General features: G+C 38.8%; 2 protein-coding genes and 1 long non-coding RNA gene across 19 annotated transcripts in view; 2 read left to right on the top strand and 1 right to left on the bottom strand.

Moving 5' to 3' along the window:
• The window catches only part of NSUN6 (NOP2/Sun RNA methyltransferase 6), a 118,308-nt gene extending 106,043 nt beyond the window's left edge, over positions 1-12,265 (top strand). For 4 of the 7 annotated variants that reach the window (XM_077945479.1, XM_015146572.3, XM_015146571.3 and 1 more), the window contains exons 9-11: positions 5,887-6,035; positions 9,594-9,719; positions 11,679-12,265. In XM_077945479.1, the coding sequence (XP_077801605.1) occupies positions 5,887-6,035; positions 9,594-9,719; positions 11,679-11,891 (488 nt within the window). In that variant the 3' untranslated portion in view covers positions 11,892-12,265. Of the gene's footprint in view, positions 1-5,886; positions 6,141-9,593; positions 9,720-10,458; positions 10,589-11,678 lie in introns of those variants that run through there. The other 3 variants (XR_013397790.1, XM_077945478.1, XM_028826038.2) reach the window with 3 other exon arrangements.
• A 2,397-nt stretch (positions 12,266-14,662) lies between these two features.
• The window catches only part of CACNB2 (calcium voltage-gated channel auxiliary subunit beta 2), a 405,954-nt gene continuing 393,135 nt past the window's right edge, over positions 14,663-27,481 (bottom strand). For 9 of the 11 annotated variants that reach the window (XM_015146550.3, XM_015146555.3, XM_015146552.3 and 6 more), the window contains 4 exons: positions 23,258-23,409; positions 21,594-21,689; positions 19,397-19,582; positions 14,663-18,548 (listed from right to left, as the gene is read on the bottom strand). In XM_015146550.3, coding sequence (XP_015002036.1) covers positions 18,054-18,548; positions 19,397-19,582; positions 21,594-21,689; positions 23,258-23,409 — 929 coding nt within the window. In that variant the 3' untranslated portion in view covers positions 14,663-18,053. 11 annotated transcript variants of the gene reach the window in all.
• LOC107000059 (uncharacterized) lies at positions 21,427-26,065 on the top strand. The gene is made up of 2 exons (XR_001447005.3): positions 21,427-24,513; positions 25,885-26,065. It is a non-coding gene; the product is annotated as an uncharacterized LOC107000059 (long non-coding RNA).

The raw sequence follows: 27,481 nt of genomic DNA, 5'->3' as shown, positions 1-27,481 counted from the left end.
ATGGAGAATGGAATGGAATGCAATGGAGAATGGAATGGAATTCAATGGAGAATGGAATGAAATGGAGAAGGGAATGAAATGAAATGAATGGAGAATGGTATGAAATGGACAATGGATTGAAATGTAGAATTGAATGGATTGTAATGGAATGGAGCATGGCATGGAATGGAGATTGGAATGGAGTGGAAAATGGAAAGGAGAATGGAAAGCAATGGAGAATGGAATGGAGTATGGAATGGAATGAGGAATGGAATGGAGAATGGAATGAGGAATGGAATGGAGAATGGAATGGAAGGGAGAGTGGAATGGAATGGAAGGGAAGGGAAGGGAGAGTGGATTGGAATGGAATAGAGAATGGAGTGGAATGGAGAATAGAATACAATGGAATGGAACGGAGAATGGAATATAATGGAATGGAACAGAGAATGGAATGGAATGGAGAATGCAATGGAATGAAGAATGGAATGAAGAATGTACTGGAATGGAGAATGGTATGGAATGGAATGGAGAATGGAAGGGAATGAAGAATGGTATGAAATGAAGAATGGAATGCAATAGATAATGTAATCGAGAATGGAATGGAATGCAGAATGGAATGGAGTATGGAATGGAATGGAGCATGGAGTCGAATGAAATGGAGAATGGTATGGAATGGCATGGAAAATGGAGAATGGAATGGAATTGAGAATGAAGTGGAATGGAGATTGGAATGGAAGATAATGAAATGCAATTCAGTGGTGAATAGAGTAGAATAGAGAATGAGATGGAATGGAGAATGGTATGGAGACTGCAATAGAATGGGGAATGGAATGGAAAGAATAATGGAATGGAATATGGAATGGAATGCAGAATGGAATAGAATGGAGAATTCCGCATTCCATTCTCCATTCCATTCCATCCCATTTGCCATTGCATTCCATTCCACTCCTTCCTCCATGTCATTTCATTCTCCATTCCATTACAGTCTCCATTTCATTTTCCATTCCATTCCATTCTCCATTCCATTCCATTCTCCAATCCATTCCATTCCATCCTTTATTCCGTTCAGTTCTACATTCCATTCCATTCTCCATTCCATTCCATTCCATTCCGCATTCAATTGTGCATTGCATTCTCCATTCCATTCCATTCCATTCTCCATTCCATTCCATTCTCCATTCCATTCCAGACCATTCTCGATTCCATTCAATTCCCCTTTCCATTCCATTCCCCATTCAATTCCATTGTCTATTATATTCCATTCACCATTCCATTCCCATTTCCATTCCATTCCATTCTCCACTCCATTCCATTCTATTCCATTCCATTCGCCTTTACATTTAATTCCATTCTGTTCCATTCCATTCCATTCTACTCTGCTCCATTCTCTATTGAATTCTCTATGGAATGGAGTGGAAAATGCAGTGGAAAGGAGAACTGAATGAAGAATGGAATGAAATGGAAAATGGAATGAAATGGAGAATGGAAGGGAATGGAGAATGGAAGGGAATAGAGAATGGAATGGAGGATGGAGTGGAAGGAAGAATAGAATGGAGGATGAAATGGAATAGAGAATGGAATGGAATGGAGAATGAAATGGAATGGAGAATGGAAGGGAATGCAATGGTGGACAGAATGGAATGGAGAATGGTATGGAGACTACAATGGAATGGGGAATGGAATGGAGTGGAGAATGGAATGGAATATGGAATGGAATGGATAATGGAATGGAGATTGGAATGGAAAATGGAATGGAATTGAGTGGAATAGATTGGAATGGAGAGTGGAATGAAGAGTGGAATGGAATGGAGAGTAGAGTGGAATGGAATGGAAGATAGAATGGAATGGAATGGAGAATGGAATCATATGGAATGGAGAATGGAATGGAATGGAGAATGGAATGAAATGGAGACTTGAGAATTGAATGGAATGGAATGAAGAATGGAATGGAATGAAGAATGGAGAATGGAATGGAGAATGGAATGGGATGGAGAATGGAATGGGATGGAGAATGGAATTAAATTGAATGAAGGATGGAATTGAATTGAATGGAGAATGCAATGGAGAATGGGATGGAATGGAGAATGGATTGGAGAATGGAATGGTATGGAATGGAGAATGGAATTGAATGGAAAGTGGAGTGGAATGGAATAGAATGGAAAATGGAATGGAATTGAGAGGGAAAGGAATGGAATGGAGAATGGACTGGGAAATGGATTGGAAAATGGATTATCAAATGGAGAATGGAATGGAATCAAATGGAGAATGGAAGGGAATGGAGGATGCAGGAAATGAAATGGAATGGAGAATGGAATGGAGAATGGAATCAAATGGAGAATGGAAGGGAATGGAGAATGGAGTTGAGAGTGGAATGGAGAATGGAGTGGAATGGAAAAAGGAATGGTATGGAATGGATGGTAGAATGGAATGGAATGAAACGATGAATGCAGTATAATAGAGACTGGAGAATTGAATCGAATGGAGAATAGAATGAAATAAAGAATGGAATGGAGAATGAATGGAATGGAGAGTAGAATGGAATGGAGAATGGATTGGAATTGAATGGGAAATGGAATAGAGAATGCAATGGAGGATGGAATGGAGAATGGAATGGAATGGAGAATAGAATGGAGAATGGAATGGAATGGATTGGAATGGAATGGAGAATGGAATGGAATCAAATGCAATGGAGAGTGGATGGATTGCAATAGAATGGAGAATGGAATGGAATGAACTGGAGAATGGACAGGAAAATGGAAGGGAGTAGAATTGAGAATGGAATGGAATGGAGAATGGAATTGATTGGGATGGAGAATGGAAGAAATGGAATGGAATGGAGAATGGATTGGAATGTAGAATGGAATGTAACAGAATGGAATGGTATGGAATGGAGAATGGAATGGAAAATGGAGTGGAATGGAATGGAATGGAGAATGGAATGGAACGGAGAATGATATGGAAAGGAATAGAATGGAATGGAATGGAGAATGATATGGAATGGAGAATGGAATGCATAGTGGAATAGAATGGAATGCAATGGAGAATGGAATGGAATGGAGAATGGAATGCATAATGGAGTGGAATGGAGAATGGAATGGAGAATGTAATGTCATGTAATGCAGAATGGAATGGAGAATGTAATGGCATGGAGGATGGTGTTGAATGGAATGGAGAATGGGATGGAATGGAATGGAGCATGGAATGGTATGGAATGGAATAGAATGGAATGGAATGGAGAATGAAATGAAATGGACTGGAATAGATTGTGGAATGGAAAGGAGAATGTGTGGAATGGAGACTTGAGAATTTAATAGAATGAGGAATGCATTGGAATTGATGAAGAATGGAGTGGAAAATAAAATGGAATGGAGAGTGGAATGTAATGGAGAACAGAATGGAATGAAGAATGGATTGGAATGGGATTGAGAATGGAATGAAATGGAGAATGGAATGGAGAATGGAACGGAATAGAGAATGGAATGAAATGTAGAGTGGATGGAAAGGATTAGAATGGAGAATGAAATGGAATTGAATGGAGAATGGAATAGTATGGAATGGAAAATGGAATGCAATGTAATGGAGAATGGACTGGGAAATGGGATGGAATGTAATAGAGAATGTAATGGAGAATGGAAAGGAATGGAGAATGGAAGAAATGGAATGGAATCAAGAATGGAATGGAATGAAATGGAGACTGGAATGGACAATGGAATGGAATGGACAATGGATTGGAATAGAATGGAAAATGGAATGGAGAATGGATTGGAGTGGAATGGAGAATGGAATGGAAGAGAGAATGGAATGGAGTGGAGAATGGAATGGAACAGAGTGGAGAATGGAAAGGAATCGAAAATGGAATGGAGTGAAGAATGGAATGGAATAGAGAATGGAAAGTAAAGGAGAATGGAATGGAATGGAGTGGAGAATGAAATGGAGAATGGAATGGTATCGAATGGAAGATGAGATGGAATGGAATGGAGAATGGAATGGAATGAAAAGGAGAAGGAAATGAAGAATGGAATGGAGAATGGAATAGAATGGCATGCAGTGGTGAATGTAATGTAATGGAGAATGGAATGGAGAATGGTATGGAGAATGTTATGGAGAATGCAGTGGAATGGGGAGTGGAATGGAATGGAGAATGTAATGGAATGGAGGATGGAATGGAATAGAAAATGGAATGGAATGGAATAGAGAATGGAATGGTATGGAGAATGGAATGGAATGGAGAATGGAATGGAATGGAGAAGGCAATGGAAGGGAATGGAGAATGGAATGGAATGGAGAATTGAACAGAATGGAATGGATAATGGAATGGAATGGAGAATGGACTGGAATGGAATGGAGAATGGACTGGGAAATGGAATGGAATGGAAAAGAGAATGGAATGGAGAAGGAAATGGATTGGAGAATGGAATGGAGAATGGAATGGAATTTAATGGAATGGAATAGAGAATGGAATGAAATGGAATGGAAAATGGAATGGACTGGGAAATCAAATAGAGGATGGAATGGAAAGGAGAATGGAATGGAATGGACAGTTGAGTGTAGTGAAATGGAATGGAGAAAGGATTGGAATGGAGAATGGAATGGAAGGGAGAATAGATTGGAGAATGGAATGGTATGGAATAGTGAATTGAGAATGGAATGGTGTGTAGAATGGAATGTAATGGAGAATGGAATGGGATGGAGAATGGAGTCGAATGGAGAATGGAATGGAGAATGGAATGGAATGAAATGCAATGGAGAATGGAATGGAATGGAATGGAATAGAGATGGAATGGAGATGGAATGGAGAATGGAATGGAATTGAATGGAGAATCGAATTCAATGGGGAATAGAATGGAATGGAATAGAGAATGGAATGGAATGGAGATGGAGTGGAGAATGGAATGGAATGGGGAATGGAAGGAATGGAGAATGGAATAGGGAATGATATGGAATGGAGAGTGGAATTTAGATGAAATGGAGAATGGAATGAAATGGGGAATGGAATGCAATGAAATGGAATGGGGAATGGAATGGAATGGAATGTGGAGTGGAATGGAATGGATTGGAATAGAGAATTGAATGGAATGGAGAATGGAATTGATTGGAGAATGGAGTGGATTGGAGAATGGAATGGAATGGCGAATGAAATTGATTGGAGAATGGAATGGAATGCAGAATGGAATGGAATGCAGAATGGAATGGACAATGGAATGGAATGGAGAATGGAATGGAATGGGGAATGGAATGCAGAATGGAATGGGAAATGGAATTGAATGGAATGGAAATCTTGCTTGCAGGTAGACAGTCTAAATATATAAACAGACCACTTGATTTCATACCTTCCTCCAATAACATTAAATAGGTCAGAAGTTAGGGAAAATTATTCAAGTGAATGCAAAGGAAACCTTCGTGGAAGATTGAATCTAGGGGTGGTACTGACTCATTCTACCTATTCTAGACCATAGCCCTTCTGATGGCCACAGAAACAAGGAGACTCAGGAACACCAGAATCAGCATGTTTCACAATGATTGAACAGGCATTTTTTCGGGGGCTGTCTTCAGTAGAAATTACCAAGAGAAGTATCAGTTTCCAGAACAACTAGAATTAATTCCAAGTCCTAGCTTTGATAAATTGTGGCTTCTGAAGTTTGGGGTACAAGGTCTTGTGTGATTAGGCCTTGGTTTGTACTGTATCAACAGAATAAATTTCAACTATTACTACATTTTTAACCTTTTTACCACATCAAATCTATATTAGGTATAAGTCAAAATTAGTTTAACCAGCTGCTTGATTGAAGGGAGAAATTGTTTTATTTTTGATTCTAGATTATGATTTTAAATTCCTGATCATCTCAGGAGTTTTCTAGTTTAAACCTATATGGCAGATAGTAAACATGTTTATAATTCTCTTTATAGGGGAACCTCCATTTCTACCAGAATCCTTTGACCGAATTCTTCTGGATGCACCCTGTAGTGGAATGGGACAGAGACCAAATATGGCCTGTACTTGGTCTTTGAAGGAATTGGCATCATATCAGCCATTACAGCGAAAACTCTTCACTGCAGTATGTGGTGGTCTGTTGTTGTGAAAGAAAGTTAACTTTTGCTACTTTGGTGTTTAAACCACTGAGAGCAATCTCCATAGCAGCATTCATTACAATAGCCAAAAGGTGGGAACAACCCAAGAGTCTGTTGACAGATACATGGATAACAGAATGTGCTATATCCATACATGGAACATTATTCAGCCTTCAAAGGAAGTGAGATTCTGATACATGCACAACATGGGTGAACCTGGAAAACATTATGCTCAGTAATATGAACCAGACACAAAAGGAAAAATGCTGTAATATTTTGCTTATATGAGTAGCTGGGAAATTCATAGAGACAGGAGGAAGAATAGATATTACCAGGCATTGTGGGGCTGGAGATTGAGGAGCTATTGTTTAATGCATATAGACTTGCAGTTTGGGACAATGAAAAAGTTCTGGAGATGGATGGTGGTGATTGTTGCCCAACAATGTGACTGTACTGAAGGTCATTATTGACTTAAAATGACTAAAATGGTAAATTTTATGTTATTTATATTTTACTATACACACATACACACAAATACAACTGAGAGGACCTAGTTTTAAATATAGAAGTTTTCCTTTAAGTTGATTCACCTTTAAGATATACAGGCAATAGTAGAATTTCGTCACATATTTAATAAATTTCAAATATTCTGCTCTATTTGAAAAGTCACTGAATTGTTAACTTGTAGTTACTAATTGATGTAAAGAAATAGATATAAACTAAATTACTCTTTTTTAAAAAAATAGAGTTCTTGCTTGGGTATGGTGGCTCACACCTATAATCCCAGCACTTTGGGAGGCCGAGGTGGGCTAATCACCTCAGGTCGGGAGTTCGAGACCAGCCTGGCCAACATGGCAAAACCCCGTCTCTACTGAAAATACAAAAAGTTAGCCGGGCGTGGTGATGTGCACCTATAGTCCCAGCTACTCAGGAGGCTGAGGCAGGAGAATTGCTTGAACCCAGGAGGCGAAGGTTGCAGTGAGCTGAGGTCACGTCACTGCACTCCAGCCTGGGCAACAGAGCAAGACTGTCTCAAAAAAAAAAAAAAAAAAAAAGAAAGAAAAAAAGTAGATTTTGGGGTCTTCTTTAGAAGAAGAAGTTCCAATAGGAAGCAAAACTCATTGATAAAAACAGGAAGAGACAGTGGCCAGTGTAGGATATAGGAGAACCATAAAAACTGTACACATTTAACTTGTCTCTAGTACTTTCAGAAGAAGCCCAGATAGAACATTTGAGGATTTCTCCTAGTCTTGCAAAAATGACTCAGTGGATTTCAGAGTGTATAGACAGTGTTTGATCATAGATGAATTCATTATTTCATCCCAGCCCTCCAAAATACAAGGCTAGAGCAACAATGGATGTTCTGTAATGATTTAGTCTCTAAAGCTGTCTTTGAGTACATTCCGATTCAACTCTCTTGGTGTTTCCTTTCATACACAAAGGTAGCACTGGTTGTGGATTATTTGACTTCCTCTTTTTCTGTGAAGTCTTCAAATAACTCATCCTCAGAATTAAAACAGCAAGCAGCAAAAAGGAAGCTTTACTTATAGCTGAAACCCACTTTGACTTGAGAATAAAATTAGGATACTTCTGTAAAGGACTTGGATTTCTGTTCTTTGTAGGTCATAGCAAAAATAGTATTTTAAAAGGCTACTAGGAGTAGACGAATGATCTCAATGAGAAGGAAAAGCTGACAGTATATGAGAGAGAACTTGAGAATATAGCAGGTGTGCCATTTGGCCTGGAGAGAAATCGAGAATGTGGATGTTAGAGTCAGACACATGTTGACTTGAGCCATGGCTCCTCCTCCTAAGTGACTTTATGTACATTGCTTTCTATATCTGAGTAGTAGGGATAACAGCTCTACCTACTAGGAATACATCTTTGGTGATAGTCATCTTACTTTGTGGTTGTTATAAGGATTTGTTGAGAAAAATTCATGTACAGTGTTTAACACAGTAACTGGCACATAGTAACAAAGTTTAAATTTTGATCAGCATACTCTGATTTAAAAAGCACAAGTGTGTACACTCTATTTTTAAAGATTTCCTTTAAAATTTTAAAAATCAGGAGCTTGAAAAGTTGAACTTTAGGTATTTGAGACAAATCTATTTTAGCATAGCACCTTATCTCCTGATTCATCTATTCAACAAATACTCATAGAGCACCTACTGTGTGTAAGATGCTATTCTAGACATTGACGGTACAGTATTGAGAAAGTAGACAACATTCCATGCCCTTATTCACGAGGTTTCTGTTCTAACTGGGAGAGGAAATAAATGAGTTTTTTAGTATATTAGAAGGCAATAATGCAATGGCCTATGGAGCAAGCCAAAGGAACTGGGGATAGGAGTGTTGGATTGGAATAGTTGAAAATTTACAGAGTGCCTGGGAACGTGACATACATGCAAAGATAAGGAGAAAGCAGTGCAGAGAATTAAGAGAGCTTTCCCAACTGCTGCAAAGATTCTGAGGTGCCACTGTGCCTTGTGTGTTCCAGAAACAGCAGAAGGTCAGTGTTGCCAAAGTAGAACGGGCCAGGGTAAGAGGTATACAAGAGGAGGACCAGAGAGGCAACAGGAGACTTGTTTATGTCTGGCCTCAAAGGCCTCTGTAAGGACTTTGTCTTTGACTCTAAGTGATCATGGAGGACATGTGAGGGGCTTGGGGCTGAGAAGGGACAAGCTTAAAAGGACTGCTTTGTCTGCTGTACTGAGACTAGATTGCAGGAGGGCAGGGAATAAAGCAAGCTGATGAAGTTGAGGCAGTTGCAATAATCCAGGCAAAAGATAAAGAGGCTTGGACCACAATGATAGCAGTGGAAGTGGAGAGAAGTGGCCAAATTCTGGCTAGAATTTGAAGGTAGAGCCAATAGGACTTGCTGATGGTTGGGGGAGTCAGAAAAAGAGGCATAAACGATCATCTGAGGTTTGGCACGTGAGATTCTGGAAAGATAGGAAGACTCCTGCAGTAGGTTTCAGAGGGAAAGGAGGAGTTCATTTTGGCACATGTCAAGTTTGATAGGATTATAGAAATGTTGAGAAGGGCCAGACCTATGGCTCATACCTGCAATCCCAGCGCTTTGGGAGGCCAAGGTGGGAGGATTGCTTGAGCCCAGGAGTTTAAGACAAGCCTGGGCAACAGTGAGACCTCATCTCTATTTAGAAAAATAAGAATGAAAAAGAAATGTTAAGAAGCCAACTGAATGTTTAAGTAGGGAATTTAACAAGGAGGTCTGGCCTAAAAATGTAAATTTGTGAGTTTTCAGCATAAAAAATGGTATCGGAAGGCATGAAGGTGAATGATTGTGTTTGGGGAAGTCTTGGTCCATATGGAGTATGACAGTTCCAAGATGATGAAATGCACCTAGTCTAGTCTGCAAGTATTGCTCTTGCAAACTCTAATTACAGAAGGAATCCTTGTCACATAGAACATCATTTTATTTATCCCAAACATTTGAAAGATATTACACCTTATGCTATGAAATTCATGCAGATGTTTATTTGGTTTTGTGCTGTGTGTGGTCTAATCACAGTTTTCTTTAGGCAGTTCAGCTGCTGAAGCCAGAGGGTGTGCTGGTTTATAGCACATGCACTATAACGCTGGCCGAAAATGAAGAACAAGTTGCCTGGGCCCTGACAAAATTTCCTTGCCTTCAGCTTCAGCCCCAGGTAGGACTAATTTCATTTTTCTCTGTGTAATAAGATAAATCACAGAAACTGAAGCACTGTGGTAAACACAGGGTGTTAACGAAGAAAAAAGTAAAACTTCCAAAGTGAACACTGTAATAAACAAGAATGCTTACCTAATTAGATCCATTTTAGACTGCCCATAATTTGCATGTCCTGACAAAGTTTTTTCTCATCTTTGTTCCTTGCCATTGTGTTAAAATGGCACAGAGCTTGGGAGTATTTTTGTTATGTGTTTATTCCACTTGTAGCTATTCATGTTACTCGGCACCTTTTTTCTAAAAAGACTTTTTTCTTCTTTCCCAGTGCCGTATTTTTCTGATGTGGAAAATGTTGAGCATTTTCTCTCATGTCACATCAAAGCTCAAATGAGCTTTAATAACTGTGGGATATCAGAAGACCAGCCGAAAGGGAAAAACATGCTTCTGGATTATCGCTTATTATATACAATGTATAATATTTAAAAAGCTTTCTTATACTTTCTTTTACCTAACACAACTCTTTCTGTTATGGTCTTTATTAGAAATGTATTTTTGATTCAGTTTTTAGCCCAGGATATTTGAGATTAAGTTTAAATCTGTAATAATGCTCACATACATTCAGATACATTGAGCATCTAACTTTAGTACCTTTCTATACAGAAGTAGGTAATGGGAATACATAAATATAGATAATTCAGAGATGGTTTCTAGACTCATAAATTAAGGTAATTACATTGTAGATGAAAGGAAGACTTCAGAATTCACTTGGAAACATACACACTCAAAATATATACCTAAAAGAGATGGGAAGTTTTCCCCTGACCTCCATGGGATAATAAACGATCTGTTTTCTTAAGTATGTATCTAAAAACCTATCTTCATTAACATGCAAATGATTGTCTGTGATGGTGACTTAGGATTATAGATCTTCTTCAAGATCTATAGTAGTTTGCAAGTATCACTCAAGGCCTTATGATTCCTCTAAACTAATTGATACAGCCTTAAATTATGTATCCCTTTCTAATGTTTGTTTTTCTAGAAACTTTTCTCACCCACCTGGTATGGGTCAGAGAGAGGTACCTTAGATGCCTGAAGACCACCTTTCAGTTTTGGAAAATGTTAAATAAAGCTGAGTTTTTTCTGTTGCTTTCTTTTTTTTTTTCTTCTTCCCTTCCCCCTCCCTGCTCCCTTCCTTCTCTTTTATTTTCTTTTCTTTCATTTTTTATTTTTTGAGATGGAGTGTCACTCTGTCGCCCAGGCTGGATCGCCCAGGCATGATCTTGGCTCACTGCCACCTCTGCCTCTCGGGTTCAAGCAATTCTCGTGCCTCAGCCTCCCGAGTAACTGGGATTACAGGCGTGCACCACCACACCTGGCTAGTTTTTTGTATTTTTGGTAGAGACAGGGCGTCACCTTGTTGGCCAGGCTGGCCTCAAACTCCTGACTTCAGGTGATCAGCCCGCCTCGGCCTCCCTAAGTGCTGGGATTATAAGTGTGAGCCCCTGTGCCTGGCCTCTTCTGCTTTATTGATAATAATGTTCCATTTACTGAGTTCCTGCTATGTGCCAGGTGTGATACCACCTTCTTTGCTTAAGCCTTGTTTAATAGATGAGGAAATGTGGTTAATGTTACCTAAAGTCATACAGCTAAAATGTGATAGACCTGCAATTTGAGTCTACTTGTTTCCAGCTAAGAAGCTCAGGCCTTTAGTAATGTCACAGTGCCTGATAAGCATGTAATCATAGGTATTTGTTCATCAGGTGACGCATAGTATTGCTTTCCCACTTTACTGTCTGGAAAGCAGCACGTATTTTCCACCAAAATGAAACGCATTTACTCATTTTGCTATTTTTGGAAGATGTAGTCGTTACAGCCCAATTTGTCTTTTAACTTAAATAGTAGCAGGCATACTTGCTATTTATGGGATGTTCATCCATATTGATTCACTTTCTCCAAACAGGAACCGCACATTGGAGGAGAAGGAATGAGGGGAGCTGGTCTCTCATGTGAACAATTGAAACAGCTGCAGCGATTTGATCCATCGGCTGTGCCATTACCGGACACTGACATGGACTCTCTCAGAGAGGCCAGAAGAGAAGACATGTTGCGTCTGGCTAATAAGGACTCTATAGGTTTTTTTATTGCAAAATTTATAAAATGCAAAAGCACATAGGAGAGGATGGATGCTCAGAAATGAAAATTCCAAACATTTGCTGTCTGTGCTTTTTTTTTTTTTATACCAAAGTGTTGTCAGGCCAACTGAATGATGACATAGTTGCTAAGGAAACAGAAAGGGCTGCCAGCTGTTTTACCAGGGATCCAGAGACACAGAGGAAGTAGGGGGTGGTATGAGATTATATTTTCCGTTTTTAAAAGAAATTTTTGCTTTATGTATTTGGAGTATAAAGAAAAACAGATGCCTGTATATGTCTGGAGCATATTTTCATTTGCGAGCTAATGTTTTAATTTGTGAAGAATACAAGTCATTTTTAATGTTAAAAATTAGTGAATCTAACAAAAGGAATAAATTAGCAGCATTTGATGTGGTTATGAAAAGTGGTTTTTGTTCCCAGGTTCCTAAATAGTAGTTTCTTAAGGATTCAGGGCATGGGAAATCAAACATTGACTATGTGCCAATAATGGAGGTAAGTATTTTACCTGACTCTCTGCTTATTTAGTAGGTCAACCCCCTTTCAAATGAAGTCTGGACTTCCTCTAAATGATAGTGTGAAGTGATAGTCTAAAGACTATCACCGTCTAAATGATAGTCTGTTTAATGTTTTTCATAATTTTAAAAGAAAAAGTAAAATGAATATTTTCTTTGGAGATTTAGAAAATGAGATTATTCCACAATTTGGGTAACTTATCATGTGTTTGAAACATGTAAGTTATTAGAAAATGGTTGGTGAGAGGAAAATTAAAAAAAAACCCAGCTCTGGCAGCTGGGAAGCAGCCTGGCCTGACCCTTATAGCTGGGCCTTGGTGTTCTCCTGTTGAACATAAACAATTTCACATAACACCAGCATCAGACAAGGCAGCTGTACCTATCATAGATTCAGACAAAAAAAGACCACAATCAAATCTGAACTCAGACAAAAAGCAGATCATCCTTCGAACTGCAAAAATACCCAAGCATCCCACTGTAGTGGCCAAAATAAGTGACTGCTTTTCAATTTAATTTTACTTTTTAAAGACAAGGTCTTGCTCTGCTGCCCAGACTGGAGTGCAGTGGCATGATTTCATAGCCCTCTGCAACCTCAAGCTCCTGGGCTAAAGCAATCTTCCTGCCTCAGCCTCCCCCACAGTTGTGTGCTACCTTGCTTGGCTAATTTTTTTTTTTTTTTTTGAGAGAGATGGGAACTTGTTGTGTTACCCAAGCTGGTCTTGAACTCCTGGCCTGAAGCAGTCCCCCCGCCTTGGCCTTCTAAAGCACTGGGATTACAGATGTTAGCCATGCACCCAGCCAGCTTTTAAAAAAACATTACAGCCTTAGGATTTTGCTTTTCTATTGGCTTTTTAGACCAATCAGAACACTTAGTACCCAGCCATAGTTTTAAGGCTGTCTCATGGTGTTTAAATCCATCATACGGTTTTGTTAGCTTTTATTCAAATCGCCCAAAAGTTATCAGGCCTTGGGCATAAGAAATGGACAATTACTTAATAGTCTGATTTTTTTTCCCCCCTCACAGGTTTTCTTTAGGAATTTCTCATGACTATTTATTGTATCCATAAGGATTGCAAGGTCTCTTAGATCAGGTAAGACCGATAGATGGCCTCTTCTTTAAAGAAGGCTTTCTTGAATACCCTTCCCTGAGGTTGGATAGGCACTGTTCCCCTTCTGTGTGCCCCTGGCACCCACATCTAATGTTCTCCTGGCTTATGACACTCTCATTCAAATTTTCTATCCATGCCCCTTAAGCCCCAGCTTCACACCTAGGAAACATCCTCCAGGCAGAGACCCTGTACTGCCTTTTCTCTCAGTCACAGCTTCAGAGCAGTCAATAGATGCTTATTGTTTAAGAGAAAAATTATTTCAAGCAAACCTGTGTCTTTTACATCCCTCATTCTGCCTTATATCCAGTAGATGTCATTTGACTAAAGAGAAACAATTTTCCTGTGCGACTTATCTTTTTAGGGCTCAGCATACCTCCTTAAACTTTAAATGTGTTTTAAAAAACTCTACAAAAATCATTTTCTGTAATGCTCGCTGCACATCCTTATTTGCTAAGCTGGGATGAAAATGGCAGAAAATCAGCCTAGCAACAAACTTGTACTGGTGTAAATGTTTGATTAATACCAAAAAATGTCAAAATACAACCAATGCCAGAAAATAGAAGAAAAATATTTACATATTGGAAACAGGACAGAGAATACTATTCGGAATTTTTCCTTGAACGTGGCTAATTTTCAGTGGGTTTCTTCCTTTCAAAAATTTAAGCAAATTGGAAAATCACATAAACTTAAGGGACATAGCAATATAAGAAAAAAATGCAGGAGGAAGGTGAAAAAATCAGGGAAATGTGAGGGAAAATTAATATATATGTTAACATATTTAGTATTAACATTTCTATGAAACAGAAAAAGTACTTAAGTTCAACAGTGAGTACATTTACTTCAAAACCCTGTGTCATGTTTTAGTTTAAATAATGAATCTAAGTACAAATAGTTAAAAGTACAGCGTAGCAGAAATTAAACACTTGATCCAGAACCCATAACTGACCCAGATTATTCTACTAGAGCTCACATTGAAAAAAAAAATGTTTCTACATGGAGCTATCTTTTTTTTTTTTTTTAATCAGACATAATAGGAAGATTACTAAAGGAACATAAAGTGTTTGACATTGCCCCAAGAAAGATGCCCCACAGATGGGAAGTGTGGAATATTTAATATAGTCTCAACTACATGAATCATTTCTAACATGGCAATTAATACTACTACTAATAAACAGTGCAGAAGCCAGCTCTTTATTTGTTTTATATGAATTACTTTAAACCAGGTTTGTTAGACAGTTCAGTGTAGCTGACAGTGAATGTTGAACAGGAATGCATAGCAGACCATGTTAAAAATGTGGCATTGTCCCAAAGTACAACATGACTAAGACATCCTACATTTAGCAGCACCTTTTTGTAACAGTAACTTAAATGAGCAGTAGAGAAAGAGCATAGGAAAGACTGAAATGGGTATGACCAAAAAAAAAAAAAAAAAAAAAAACAACTATTAAATACATTTCCAGCATTTTCTAGGTTGACTACAAAAATCATGGTTCTACAGCTGAGTGGGTTAAGATTAAGCCTTTGTTGTGTGAAAAGACTATATACATTCCACAGGTCAGTAAATATCGCATTACCATTGGGATTATTTCCTCATTTACAGATTTACTACACAGTTTACACATATGTCCACTATACAGTTTTTCACATATAGATGCTCTTATGTCAAATCCTTCAAGCTAGTTTTTTGAGGAATATTCTAATTTGCACTCATACATTCCACAGTAAAGTGCAAGCTAAGAATCTAGATACAAAATTAAAAAGATGGCAACTCTAACCACTACTTTTTGAAAGGGATTAATGATAGCAGCAAGTAAGATAAATACTAGCTGTGTTTCAATAATTTAAATATTCCAAAATAATTAATTGGGATGAAATAGTAAAGGATTGAACCTAGTAATTGTGAATCTCTTACCATGACAAAAGTTTTATCAGAAATACTTTATAAAAGCAATTTTAATTAGAATATGGTTTCCTACTGGTAGGACAATGTAAGAATTGTCAAGTTTATTATGACTACTGTTTTTATACTTGGTAAAATAAATTCATGTAAACAGTATAGAGCTAATTAACAAATTGAGGGAAATTTTTCATATATAAGCTGATAAAACATTATATATGTAACTAATTTTTATTTTTGTTTTTTAGACACCAGGTTGTCACCAGGATAGAGTGCAGTGGTACAGTCACGGCTCACTGCAACCTCAACCTCCTGGGCTCAAGGGATCCTCCTGTCTCAGCCTCCCAAGTCCTGGGTCTACAGGTACATTCCACCATGCCAGCTTAATCATTTTTTAATACTGAGTTTTCTTGGGGATAAGGAAATAAGGTGTTAAATGTAAAACAGTTTTACTTATAAAAGTCTAAGAATATTTGGCAAGAACTTGGAATAATCAAGGAAGCAAAATAATTGATTTTATAACTATAGTTTTGCTGATTAGGTTTGTTTGTTTTTTGAGATGGAGTCTCACTCTGTCACCCAGGCTGGAGTACAGTGGCACGATCTTGGCTCACTGCAGCCTCCACCTCTTGGGTTCAAGCAATTCTCCTGCCTCAGCCTCCCGAGTAGCTGGGATTACAGGTGTGCACCACCATACCTGGCTAATTTTTTGTATTTTTGGTAGAGACGGGGTTTCGCCACATTGGCCAGGCTGATCTTGAACTCCTGACCTCAGGTGATCCACCTGCCTCAGCTTCCCAAAGAGCTGTGATTACAGGCATGAGCCACCATGCCCGGCTGATTATTTTGTTATATAAGTGAATATGTAGATCTGAAGTTAGGCAGTTAAACACAGGCATTTTATTGGGACAAACTTCAAGTACCAGGTACTTGCACTCTTAATACTGTCTTACCATCCAGTTATAACTGGACAAAATAAACACGAGACATGGAAAAGGTCTTAGCCTTAAACATGATGACATTGTAAGCTTCTTACAGCAGTGTAATTGAGGCATGGAGATAATGTCTTCAAGGTTCCCCTTCCGTGTAGATGTCTTATGTAGGATAATATTCTAAACATTTTATTCACTTCAAGTCACCCCATGTTGCCCTGATTACTTCTGAAAAACAGAAACTTTGGTTATAAGAAGCACTTCTGGGTTCTGACAGACAGTGAACCTGCTGGAGTCGGTGGTGGGGAGGAATGGTAGGTAACTGGGAGGTAAACAACAGGAACAATAGGCAAGGTTAGAAAATGAAGTGGGAGAAGTTATAAAAATTTATTTTCCCACGAAATAATTCCACAAGCTGTGTAAACATTTCTTACTAAAACAAATACTCTAACACACAAAGATTGTACATTTCCAGTGAAACACTCACAGTAAAATTGCCTGTATTTTTACTCTCTACGAGCAAAAACAAGGAGGCAGCAGATGAATGCTTTCCTAGTTACCTTTGGCAGCAAGCTTACTCACATTCCCTGACTGCTCAATGGGTTATTAAAGCAACATATAGCACAATTAAATACAGAGCCAGGTGGGCAGAATGCTCGATATCAGTCTTTAGTTTCTTCACTAGTCTTCAGCATTTCAATTCATCTCAGCCATTCAGTCACTCGTGCACACTCTTACATACGGACACACACACGTGCATATAGCGAGTTCCGGCTCATAGACTCCAGTGCAGTGACTAGAACAGACACTAGCTACTAAGAATGTGTCACAATCAGTGTGAACTGTATGGAGTAGAACAACCTCTGGAGTTTTATATTTACCATAATTTATGGTGAAAATTACAAACTTACAAGGATGGTATAACATTCAGAATTCAAACCTTTTCAAGTCAAGCAATCACACATATTTACAGTATGTACAATCTTTCTACTAGAATGAGGATAGGTGTCTAGACAATGTTATTACAAATTTCCTGAATGTGGGCATTTCTAGTCCCTGTAATTCATAAAGCAAATCTGCTGACTTGGCATTAAGACTCTAAAATAGTGTGATCAAACTTATATATATATATATATATAATATAATAAGAAGGTGTTTGCAGAAATAACATTTACAAACTGTCTATACAGTACACAGTACTAGTACATAGAAAATAGATTCTAACTTTATGATCCCCTTTGTGTAAGGCAAGACTGAATCTGTCCCCAAATTTAGTCAGCCAGAGGTACAAGCAAGAAACAGTGGTCCATGAATGAATATGCAAATCAGGTGCCTGCATATTAAAAATCTGGAGAAACGAGAGATTCCACTTTTTATCTGTGCTGATTCTGGCTTGTTGGATACATCAACTACATTTCTTAAAACACCAACATCACCTGGGTGGCAACAGATTTTGTTCAAGTGGCAGCTACCCAAAACAGTTTTTGAAGAGTCCAGTATACAACCGGAGGACTGCAGCCATACCAGGCCAATTTATGTAGCACTTACAAAAGAAAAAGTATCTTAATACTCTATTCATGCTATTGCTATTTAAGCAACAGCAATACAAAATATTACAAGACAGATCACATATGATTGCAGTGTAGACCCCAAAGGCTTTGTTTTGGGGATGCTGTTATACAAGACTTCAAAAACAAAAACAAAAAAACAAAAAAACACAAAAGGGCAAAAGTCATTGGCGGATGTAAACATCCCTGTTCCACTCCCCAGCCTCATTCCGTTTTTTGGATATCACTTCTCCATCCTTTTCACAGTAGCGATCCTTAGATTTATGACGGCTGCGCTGTTTGTTGCACTCATTGTGGTCCTGCTCTCGATCCACGTCTCGGGAACGGTGCCGAGACTCCCGGTGTCTGTGGTCACTGCTCCCGTGGGTCTCGTCTCTGTGGTTGTGGTCACGGTGTGAGGCATAGTGGTCCACGTGGTCATGGGAATAATCTTCCTTTGGCTCTATGTAGGCAGAGTCTCGACTCTCCTGGGTTTCCGAGTCAAATGTCTCTTGCCTGGAGAGGCCGCGACTTGTCCCACCGCGATGGTTGTGGTGTGGGGCTGAGGAGGAAGAGCGGTGCTGGGATTTTTTGACTGGTTCCACACTAGGTTCGTCTTCAGCTTGGGAAGCAGAACGGATAGGAGCGGAGCGATCAGTCCTTTGATCACCTTGAGAACCCTGGCAGCAAAAGGAGCATACCAGGCATTAACCAAGGTCAGTGTGTAAAGAACATGTCCCAGAGCAAGCGCATTCAAGTGGAGTCCTTTTTAAGCATCCGAAATGAAGTCTAACCTAGCTTCATCCCTTTGGTAACATCCAGTGGCATTTATAAGGCTTGTAGTGTATTAAACTGGACTTTGTAAGTGCCTAGAACAGTGTGCATGGTAACCTTTTCCTTAAAAAAAAGAAAAAAAGGCAGGGCAAGTGTTCTTTTATATATTCTCCTGCAGCTCAAATATAGATGCAGGTCCCTGAGATTTTTCTATACAGGGGTGTAAACTTAACTATCTCTGCTTGACTGTGATAATATTAAAAATAGCAAATCCTTATATGATACAGTGATACAATATGGGACAGGCACTGTTCTAGACCGTTTGTATATAATAACTCATTAATACAACAGCCCTATAAGATCATCTCATGAGATTACTAATTCCAGCAGCCTCATGGACAGGTTGCCATTATTATTCCTGAGGTAAGAACAGTTAAGAAATTTGCCCCAGGTTATCTGCCCCACAAGTGGTAAGAGGTGGAGCCAGGATTTGAATCCAGGTGATCCGCTTCCACAGTCTATATTACTGTTTAAAGTAGAAAGTTTCTACTGTAGAAAGTTTCTGTAGTCTATGTTTGTTCTGTCGATGGTGCTTTTCTTACAGGTACATGGCTCATGCTGGACTTGCTTTGAGTTAATATACTAGAACAAGCCCCAAGCAGGCTACTGGGCTTGGATCCTGGAGGTGTCACCATAGGCTACCTTTTTTCCTATGAAGATTGTATATATAGATATATAGAAAAACTCCCCTTACCTGTGAATTAGAGGCTAGAGTGGGGCTAAGAGGCAGACTTGAAGTGGCTAATGTACGGCTAAGGAGAGGGTTGGGGAGGCTGCTGCTGGGAGGATGGGTGGCCTTCCAGTAGGCCTCCAGATAGTCGGCAAGGTGCTCACAGGCATCCTCAAGCTGGTTCTCATCCAAGATCACATCGAACAACTCCTGCAGAGGCAGACATTCCAGACCACATTGACGCAGCCCCTTCCCACCTCCATAAGAGGAGGAAGGGGCTCATGAGCTGCACCCCTTTGTACTTGCTCCTGCTTCTATAAGCGCTGCTACTATCTCCTTTTTTATTTAGTTAGCAAGTGTCTGACTACCTCAAATCATTGTTTAGGGCACTGAATGCTTAACTAATAATGGCCAGAAAGGTAACAGTTGTTAAGGGCATGGCAGCACAGAAAAGTTGTCTATCAGCAATGAAAAAAGGCATGGATACTATGATACAAACGAGATGTATATATATTTGAACAGAATAGGATAGAAGCCTATTCTTGACATCAAGATCATGAAATCTTTTTTCTTTCTTTTGTTTTTTTTTTTGAGACAAGAGTCTCACTCTGTTGCCCAGGCTGGAGTGCAGTGACCTGATGTTGGTTCAGTGCAACCCTGGCCTCCCAGGTTCAAGCGATTTTCCTGCCTCAGCCTCTCAAGTAGCTGGGGTTACAGGTGCCTACCACCAAGCCTGGCTAATTCTTGTATTTTTAGTAGAGATGGGGTTTTGCCATGTTGGCCAGGCTGGTGTTGAACTCCTGGCCTCAAGTGATTTGCCCGCCTTGGCCTCCCAAAGTGCTGGTATTACAGGTATGAGCCACCATGCCCAGCCCAAGATTATGAAATCTGAATTTAGAAATTAATAAGGTAAGATTAGGATGTGAAATTTGGCAGAAGCAGCCGAAACCACTGATAATTTGACGTTGTCCAAACTTCACAGTTGAGAAGAAAAAAAGTCATTTTTCAAAAGATTTTTTAGTGTTTATTATAAATTTTAACATACATTAAGCAATCAAATATTCATAGCGCCTGAAATAGCTATGCTTGAAAAAAAAGCCTGGCGCAGTGGCTCATGCCTGTAATCCCAGCACTTTGGGAGGCTGAGGTGAACGGATCACTTGAGGTCAGGAGTTTAAGATCAGCCTGGGCAACATGGCAAAGTCCCATCTCTACTAAAAATACAAAAATTAGCAGGGCATGGTGGCGTGTGCCTGTAGTCCTAGATACTTGGAGGGCTGAGGTGGGAGGATCACTTGAGCCCGGGAGGCAGAGGTTGCAACAGTGAACCGAGAGGCCACCACTGCACTCCTGCCTGGGCGACAGAGCAAGACCCTGCCTCCAAAACTAAACCTAGGAAAGCTCTATAGCCCCAAGGCATTGTATGTAAAGCATAGACGACAAGTGAGAATCTAGTTAACTTATTCCTTAGAAATTGATTTAAGACCATGTGAAAATATGTCTCAGTTACTAAGAGCAGACAACTTGCTCTCTATGATCAGAAATGAATAATATACCAACTCCAAATAGACTCATCATACAAGCCAAATTTTTGGAACCAGGATCTTGTGTTAGATATTAACAGCGTGAAGTTACTGCAGGATGTACTGAAGCTTTTTGTAAGCTATAAGCATCATTTGGATTACTTGTGCGCAAAACACATGATCATGGAAGGAACATGATCATGGAAGGAGGGAGGACAGTTTACTTTGGAATGAATACCACTTTAAGTGATGAGGATTCTCTTCTGTGACAGGTGTTTTGACGGTTTTTTTCAAAATATAATGCCAGTTCTGGCCAGACATGGTGGCTCATGCCTGTAATCCTAGCACTTTGGAGGGCCAAGGCAGGAGGATCACTTCAGGCCAGGAGTTCTAGACCAGACTGGGCAACACAGGAAGATTTAGCAGGGGGGAAGGACAAAGATCTCTATAGGGGGGAAAAAAAAGTTAGCCGATCATGGAGGCATGCACCTATACCTATAGTCTCAGCTGCTTGGAAGGCTGAAGCGAGAGGATCCCTTGAGCCCAGGAGTTCAGGGCTGCAGTGAGCTGAGACCATACCACTGCACTCCCAACATGGGCAACAGAGCAAGACCTTGTCTCAAAAAAAAAAAAAAAAAAAAAAAAAAACCGGGTCTGATCTCTGTAACTGGATTATGCTGTATATAGAGATAACTTACTGGAGGACACTGAGCCAGTTTATCAGCTGCTACCATCTGGACGTTGAGGTGTTTAGCTTGAGATTTCCCTCGAGATTTTATTAACCTTTGTAAAACCTGTAAAAGATAATGAGTTTTTAACAGAGTAGTAACTACACCCAGGTAAAGAACAAGGTACATTATTGACTCCTTTCTCTGGGGCCTTTTTATATACAGCACAAGGGGCTTGTAATAGATGGAGCTATAAGATTATCTGTAAAATTAACATGTTAACGTAAATCACAGTTGCAAGCTTTAAGCACTCACATTCTTTTTTCTAAGCTAGCAGATCTCAAACATTTTGTCTCACAACCTCTTTAAAGAAGCTAAAATGGAAAACTATTACAACATTTAAAAATTCACAATAAATCTGCTACATGTTAAAATTTTTTTTATAAAAATAGCTACATTTTTTATAAATCTAACAGCTGGCTTCATAGAAGACAATTGCAGTCTCCTGTTTGCTTCTACAGTCAACCTGCTGCAGTGTCTTGTTTTGGTTGAAATATGTGAAGAAAATCCAACCTCTTACAGATTTGTAATTGAGAAAAGGAGAAACAATTTAGTATAGTCTTCTTTGATACTACACTAAAACTCAACAAATGGTAGTTCCGTTGTTATGTGGAATCTGAAACCTGCAGTGAAATTTTCTTACTCCATGACATTCCATTGGTCTATCTTGAAATTAACATTATTCATTGATCATACAAGCAATAATGGTTCACTGACTTCAGATCTTCCAAATGTTGACATATTTCATTATACAGTATTAAAACATCATATTCATTAATATTACCATTGATTTCATCAGAGAAATCTTTATTGGGAAGCTTCTAAGTCCTCAGAGGTGCATACAAGTTTTCTAAAATTCTGATTGTTGTCTGAAAGCTTGAGTTTTATCATTGGCAACACATGCTGTTCTCCTTGAAGTGACAGGCTTATTTTGTCCAAGAAAATATCTGCTACACCAAGTCTGAATAAGCATAGCCTGACAGTTGTTGTTGGAGATAAAAATGGCATTCCATGAAAAACATGGCTAGTTTAGTTCAAAACTCAATCACACCAGTGCTTGTCCTTCAGACACTTTTTGGTATGCAGCAGGAGCTTTGTGTGTACTTTATTACACTGAATATTAAAAGTCAAGATTTAATAAAAGTAATAAACTATACTACTTAATCAGGACAGTAAGTGAAATTGGCTTTTTTCCCCCTTAAACTGGGAAAGCACAGTGGTGATGAATACATGAACTTCTGGTACTTTGATACCACAGTCTTGATTCATGCTTAGATGCCAGCAGTTTTACCCACCATTGCTTTTGCATCAGCCTTGCAAATGTCAAAACAGTGAAAATGTCAAATAGTGTCCTAGTATTATCACGGAAGTAGTTTTGACTAATTAAATGGACCCTCTAAAAGTGTCTCAAGACCCTCCAGGGATCCATGGACCACACTTTGAGAACAGCTGTTCTAAGCCATGAAACTAACCATGCCTTGTTTATATCAATTTAAAAATTGTTGACCATCATGTCTCTTCAAATTCTCTGTACCTCATAAAGGCTATTACAATAGCCTAATTATAGAAAGCAGAACATAAAATACATTTTACTAAAATTTGATTATAGAGCAAACTGTAGCAATCCTACTTACCTTAGGAGAAGAAATCTTTACATATACTATAATAGGGGCCAAGGAGGTTTTACTGAGTTGAGCTGGATGATTAATCGTATCTGCATCAAGGACCACCAATTGCAATGTTCTTGCAAGTTCAAAAATCCTTTCAATTTCACTCTGAACTTCCGCTGTAAAGGGTGAAACGGTTCAGTTAAAGTGCAGTATTTTTAAGATAAAGTAAAATGGTATGCTGTTTCTTCAACAGAAAGGTGAGTAGGTCAGCCATTATGTTAATGCTTATAGGCAACAGAATTGATAAAAGTTTACAACAGTAATTTATCCTCTTAGAAAGGGCTCTTTCTCCACACATCATTAGGATGTAAGGAATTTTTCTCTCAACCGGCTGCAGAATTTACTTTTAGTATAATACTTGGATTGTGGAAATTTTTAGCTCTCTGCTGACATTCTTTGTGCTTCCACTCTATGAAATCATTTCATAAAACTGCTGTAAAATAAGAACCTTGAGCTATCTTCCATGTGTTCATTGCAGACCACATTGCACTAGCAACCATGACAAGTTTTCCTTTCAGTGCATGGGCTGATCTATGTTTACATGTCATCTGTATGCCGTCTAGATATGTTTATTAATAAGATGAAATACAAAATCAAACAGGAAAGACATGAATGGCACCAGTAACAAACTTATCCAAAAACACACCTCATATTTTCCAATCAGAGGAATACCCCTTTAGTAGTCACGCTTTAAAAGGGCAGTTTTCAGAGGCAGCACTACAGAAATCTAAAGTATAAAATTTGTAGAAACTTATCACAAAACATTTAAATATCTACTTGAACTCCAAGAAAATTACATTCAGTTCATTTACTGTTCCATGATCTCCAAAGAGTCAAAAACAGGACTGACAGAATTTTCTGCGATGAGGGAAATATCCTCTATATGTGATCCAGCGTGGCAACAGCTAATGGGCTACTGAGCATTTGAACTATAGCTAGTGTGAACAGGCAACTAAATTTTTAAAATTCAATAAATAGCCAGAAGCTACTATTACTAGGCAGCATAGGTCTATAAAGCAGAGTACATAGCTTACAGTTACCACTGCAGTCATGCAGGTTGAATTCCATGAGACTTTTATGCTAGCAAATGTGGATTTACAATTATGTTTTAATTCCTCTTAGGCAGTTTGATTCATGCCAGAAGCTTCCTGGAGATAATTTTAACTAGTACATTATTGAAGAAAAGGTATCTCTCTGGTCACTAATCCATCTGCCTCACGGTATGTTATGACTTGAGTCCTTTTGTTTACCTAGATATCTTTAAAAAATCAGGGCCCAAACTACATGAGATACTAGCTTTAAAATGACATTGGGCCACTGAACCCCAGTCAAGTTCCAACGTAAAATAATGTTTATTGTAAGAATTAAGAAATCTGATCACAAAGATTTTCATCTTTGTTTCATCTGTTAATAATAAGTGTTCAGATAGTCACAGCATCCCATGTAACTCCTTGCTTTTAAAGGATTGAGCACTATTTTTATTGATTATAAGTTTAATATGTGTGTGTGTGTGTGTTTTTTTTTTTTGGAGACAGTCTCGCTCTATCTCCCAGGCTGAAGTGCAGTGGTGCAGTCTTGGCTCACCTCCGTCCGCCTCCCCAGTTTAAGTGATTCTCTCACCTCAGCCTCCCACATAGCTGGAATTACAGGCATGTGCCACCAGGACCAGCTAATGTTTTGTATTTTTAGTAGAGACAGGGTTTCACCATATTGGCCAGGCTGGTCTGAAACTCCTGACCTCAAGTGATCTCCCTCCTCAGCCTTCCAAAGTGCTGGGATCACAGGCATGAGCCACTGCGCCCGGCCCTAATATGTGCTCGTTGTATAAAATCTGGATAACCTTAAAAAATATTACATATACAGATATTATTTCTATTATGTCAATATATTAACATATGTTTTAATATATACACATATATAAAGATATTTCTAGTAGCCTTACATACATACTTTATACTCCTTTAATTAAAGGGAAAGATTTTTTAAAAGATTTTAAAGTGGACTTTCAGAATCCTGGTGGAACACCATATTAGTAGATACAACCTTAAGGATCAATGACAAATTCTGATAATACTTTTGACTTCAAAGTAAAAATGATGCTTTTAAAAAGGAATATATCCATGCATGGAATTTTCCTTTGACAGAGTATATCATGATCAGAATTTACTATAATAAAGAAATGTCAGAAACTCCCCCAATGTTTGTTTCTGAAACTGAAAGTCAATTTGATTCTTTTGAGTTGGCCTAGTGTCAGGCCTCTGAGCCTAAGCTAAGCCATCATATCACCTGTGACCTGCATGTATACATCCAGATGGCCTGAAGCAGCTGAAGATCCACAAAAGAAGTGAAAATAGCCTTAACTGATGACATTCCACCATTGTGATTTGTTTCTGCCCCACCCTAACTGATCAATGTACTTTGTAATCTTCCCCACCCTTAAGAAGGTTCTTTGTCATTCTCCCCACCCTTGAGAATGTACTTTGTGAGATCCACTCCCTGCCAGCAAAACATTGCTCCTAACTCCATTGCCTATCCCAAAACCTATAAGAACTAATGATAATCCCACCACCCTTTGCTGACTCTCTTTTCAGACTCGGCCCGCCTGCACCCAGGTGAAATAAACAGCCTTGTTGCTCACACAAAGCCTGTTTGGTGATCTCTTCACACGGACGCACATGACCCTAGGACCTCAGCATCTTGAAGAGGGGACAAGCTTTCCTCAACTCCCACTGTTTCGTATACCCACTGAATTAAAACAAACTGAAAAATGAATAATACCTTTCCATGCTTTATATCTCTAATATCTATAAACAACACCCAAGAAGAATCAATGTTTCCTCTAAGATACAGAGGAGAAGCTACAACACTGATCATGAGAGAAATGCAAATCAAACCACAGTGAGATTCCATCTCCCACCAGTTAGAATGGCTATTATTAAAAAGTCAAAAAATAACAGATGCTGTTGAGGTTGTGGAGAAAAAGGAACGCTTATACACTGTTGATGGGAGTGTAAATTAGTTAAACCATTGCGGAAGACAGTATGCCAATTCCTCAAAGACGTAAAGATAGGAATACCATTTGACCCAGCAATCCCGCTACTGGGTATATACCCAAAGAAATATAAATCATTCTGTTATAAAGATACATGCACGTATATGTTCACTGCAGCACTATTCACAATAGCAGAGATATGGAATCAAACTGAAGGCCCATCAATGATAGAGTGGATAAAGAAAACATAGTACATATACACCATGGAATACTATGCAGCCACAAAGAACAAGATCATGTCCTTCGAGGGACATGGATAGAGCTGAAGGCCATTATCCATAGCAAACTAACGCAGGAACAGAAAACCAAATACCACATGTTCTCACTTGTAAGTGGGAGCTAAATGATGAGAACACATGGACACATAGAGGGTAACAGTACACACACTGGGGCCTATCAGGGTGGGAGGAGGAGAAGACTCAGGAAAAATAACTGATGAGTACTAGTCTTAAAACCTGGGTGCTATGAACTTACTTAAAAAACAAAAAACAGAAGTTAACTTATTTAGAAGGAGGTTTCTGTAGTCAAACAATACTGTAATAATAGAGAGTGGAGATGGTTACTTTCATTGTGGCTAGTGTTGAGGGACACCTAAGTGGTCAGTTAGGAATTAAGACCTGGAGATACCTCTAGTATAAGTTATTTAATGCCATATGTGTTATTCCAATGCCATTTTCATAATTACTACACACAAAACTCTTAATTTTGACCAGTACCTGCCTTATCTTACAAAAAATCTGTAAAGCCTTCTCTAACTACCTTTCTCCCCACACTAGTAAATTCTGCTACTCTGTCCCCACTGCTACATATCAAAGTGACTTCGGGGGGCAGAAGTGAAGCGTCATCACTTCATAGAGCTGTAAGGTCATTGGGTAACATATTGAACCTCTTAGAACCTAAGTATTCTTATCTGTATTATGGAAATGAGGACTAAATGAATCCATACGCAAAGCTTCCCTTACAATTATTACAGTACTTGGCCTACAGTAAGTGCAGACAGTCCATGACTTACGATGGTCTGACTTAAAGATTTTTCAACTTTAGAGAGTGTGAAAGCAATATACGTACAGTAGGAACCGAACTTTGAGTCCCCATACAACCATTCTGTTTCTCACTTTTAGTATTCAACACATCAC

The sequence above is a fragment of the Macaca mulatta genome, chromosome 9, assembly GCF_049350105.2.
Source record: "Macaca mulatta isolate MMU2019108-1 chromosome 9, T2T-MMU8v2.0, whole genome shotgun sequence".
Lineage (NCBI taxonomy): Eukaryota > Metazoa > Chordata > Mammalia > Primates > Cercopithecidae > Macaca > Macaca mulatta.
This window is presented reverse-complemented; position numbering and strand designations above follow the sequence as displayed.